Raw genomic sequence first — 3,460 nt, forward strand, 5'->3', positions numbered from 1 at the left:
CTCTGCTGAGCGCAGGGTGGTCCCAGAGGGAGGATGCTGTGCTGACTGTGGAGCTTGCATGGCTTTACCAAAAGCGTGGAGTCTATCAGTCTCGTTGCAGTTGTCAGTCTTGTTTGGTTTATTTTCTGGGAGTGCAATGCCTAACTAAGGTTCTCCTTTTCCTTCTCCTTTGTAGGCTGCCCTCGGGAGAGGCAGTGGGAGGCAGTGGAGCTGGCCTCGGCACCGGGAGAGGCTGGACTTCCCGTCTCTCTGTGCTGAATGGCTGCGATGGCGCCCGCTCTCACTGACGCAGCAGCTGAAGCTCACCACATCCGATTCAAGCTGGCTCCCCCGTCCTCCACCTTGTCGCCTGGCAGTGTAGAGAGCAACGGCAACGCCAACAACATCCTCCTGGCTGCCAACGGCACCAAAAGGAAAGCCATTGCTCCGGAGGATCCCAGTCTAGATTTCCGAAACAACCCTACAAAGGAAGAGCTGGGCAAGCTGCAGCCGCTGGTGGCCTCTTATCTCTGCTCGGATGTAACATCTGTTTCTTCAAAAGAGCCTCTGAAGCTGCAAGGAGTCTTCAACAAGCAGACAGTCCTTAAATCTCACTCTCTCTTATCTCAGTCCTTCTTGAAAACAAGTGATCTGTTGGGGAGGCAACCAGTGTTGGAATTCACTTTGGAGAATCTAAAAACAATGAGTACTAATAGCCAGCCACCTCTCCCGCAAGCGCCTGTAAATGGCTTGGCCAAGAAATTGGCCAAAAGTACCAATTCAGACCATGAAAACTCTAGCTCTTTGAACGGTGGGAAGTGTGCTCCTCCTTCTGCTGCCCTCCAGGGTGTTGACTATAATGCAGGAGGTTCTGAATTGGGGGACTTGAAAACCGGGTTGACCAATTGCACTCTTCCACATAGAAGCCTTGATGCAGAGCATGCAACTCCATTTAGCAATAATAGCACTGCAAACAAATCTTCCCTTAATTCCACGGAGCATCAGTGGGTGCTCGAGGGTGGCAGTGGAGAGACTAGGTTGCCTGGTGTTGCTGGTCACTCTGACTTTGGGAGCATTAAGTTGGAGGAGCAGAAACCGTCTCTGTTGGCTGGTCACCACAGCGCTCTCGACTCGGAGATGAGGACGAGGGCGCTGCTGCGGCGGCAGGCAGACATCGAGAGCCGTGCCCGCAGGCTGCAGAAGCGCTTGCAGGTTGTGCAGGCGAAGCAGGTAGAGAGACACATCCAGCAGCAGTTGGGTGGCTTCTTGGAGAAAACTCTGAGCAAGCTTCCAACTTTGGACCCTCTGAGGCATCGGAGCCAGCTGATGCTGACCAGAAAAGCAGAAGCAGCCTTGAGGAAAGCTGCAAGTGAGACAGTTACTTCTGAAGGCCTCAGCAGCTTCTTGAAGAGTGATTCGATATCGGAAGAACTGGAGAGATTCACGGCCAGTGGTATGGCCAACTTGAGATCCAGCGAGCAAGCGTTTGACTCGGATGTCACTGACAGCAGCTCGGGAGGAGAGTCTGATGTTGAAGAAGAGGAACTGACCAAAGCAGACCCAGAACAACCCCACGTACCGCTGTAAGTAGCAGTCATGCTTTGCTTACCTCTGGTGGGGGGAGAGCGAGGCGAAAGGCGGCAGATGGAAAACCTGGGGTTTGTAGGGACACTTCGTTTTTGATTGGCTTAGATCAAAGAAGTGATGGTTAAAACTAGAGTGGTGTGATTTGCAGCACACTTCCCGGTTGAGGCAGCACGTGCAACATTGAAGATGGAATTCTTCGTGCATAGTTACTGGTGTTCTTGTGGAGCAGCAACTCCTGGAAATCCTGGCTGTGGAGTGGTGCAGGCGTGCTGCAAATACAAACTGGAAATACTGCAAACAGTTCTCTCTGTGGTGTGCTGGACCTGGAATGAAATGTTTGCCTCTTTACAGTGGGAATCTGTTGTAAACTAGTTATGTCAAGTAAGGCCAGTCTGAATCTTTGTAGCTGACCCCATAGTCATGACTGGGGAGTTATATTTTGTTGTGAAATGAACTGCCTGGGAAAAAACCTCTGGAAGGATTTGGCCCAAGTGCCAGTGGAAGCGTGAAGTGGTTTTTCCTCTTGAATGTGGGAAATTATTGTTGGGAATTTTCTTCTCGTCTTGAGTTGCGTTAAATGATGACAACAGCCTCATAATTAAGTCATTAACTAAATGCTGTTTGCATAAGTATTAGGTATTAGTTTGTGTGTGGAGGAGGAAGATCCTTGTCAAGGCAAAAGGTCTTGAGACAGGTCAAGGAAGAAGGGAAATTGTTCTTCCAAACCCAAGAATTTTTCCTAGGAGTGCACATGACAGTGTTTTGCACAAGTCTCTTAAAAGGCCATATTCTATGTGTAGTATGTGTAAAATCTTGCTTGCATCAGTAGATGATCTCTTCCACCCTGATGGACCTATTGAATTTAGACCTCAGTCTGTGAAGTCTAGCTGCAGTTGACAAAAAGCTGCCCGCAGTGGTCACAGGGGTCCTGTCTGGAACGTGGACAGCTTTCCAGTCACGTCTGGGAATATCACCAGCACTCTGGTGTACCTGCGCTGTTCTGGGTCTGTTCAGGGCTCTGGAGAAATAACTGGATGTATTTTGATACCTGTTGTCCAAACGAATGTTAAAGGCTGGTCGAGTGCTGCGCCACACAAATTCTACTGAGCTAGGAGGGTGGAAGTGAGCAGGGTGGGTATTTGGTAACTTCAGCATCCTCCAAACCCACACACATATGGGCAAGTGCTGATAAACATATTAGAGCTCTTGAATATTGATTTCCAGCTAAATATTCCATGATGTTTTGGGATGTCAGCATAGGATGAATTTCTGTAGTTGAAGTCTTAAACGTGGCACGAGCTCAGCTTTCCACCAGTGCGAAGATAGTAGCTGAGCACACTTGGACATAAAGGAGTTCTCGTGCTTTTGGAAAAGAGACTTTAGTAACTTTAGTCCCATTTTAGAATGTCCACAAACTTACTGTTGGGATTAGTAGTAAAATTGCATTTATAAGTATTGTCATAGTTATTAGAGGAGACATTTGATTCTTATTCTGTCCAAACTCATCTTAAGTTTCCCATGTTGTGGGTTTCAGACACTCACGTGTTGTCGAGCAAAGTGAAATTTCTTTGCCGCTCATCTTAATCCCAAGAGGAAGTGTGGTATTCAGAGACGTGATGCGTGAAATTCTTTGCTGCCTTTCCTGCCCTTTGTGTTAGTCATGCCTTTACATTCCCCAACCTCCCGAGCACTCTTCAAAAGCCAAAGTTTTTAAAGCTAATAAAAAGAAGGATTCTTCTATTGTCTGGAAGGTCAGAAGCTGGTGTGTATCCGTGCTGGCATCTAGGCCAGGCCCACCAAACCTTGTTTAAAGCTTATGCCTGTGGGTATTTAGTGATTACCCTTCCCAGCATTGATTGTCCTGCTGGCATGAGTGCTTTGACATTGGGTCTCA

At 48.1% G+C, this 3,460-nt stretch overlaps 1 protein-coding gene across 1 annotated transcript; it reads left to right on the forward strand.

The window, feature by feature from the left end:
* The first annotated feature begins 202 nt into the window (after positions 1-202).
* Positions 203-1,566, forward strand: LOC104406079 (KAT8 regulatory NSL complex subunit 1-like). Its single transcript, XM_010014958.1, has one exon. It carries the CDS (start codon positions 259-261, stop codon positions 1,564-1,566), a length of 1,308 nt encoding a protein of 435 aa, XP_010013260.1. The 5' UTR covers positions 203-258.
* Positions 1,567-3,460: the final 1,894 nt, after the last annotated feature.

Source organism: Nestor notabilis, unplaced genomic scaffold (assembly GCF_000696875.1).
Source record: "Nestor notabilis isolate BGI_N333 unplaced genomic scaffold, ASM69687v1 scaffold30575, whole genome shotgun sequence".
Taxonomy (NCBI): Eukaryota; Metazoa; Chordata; class Aves; order Psittaciformes; family Psittacidae; genus Nestor; species Nestor notabilis.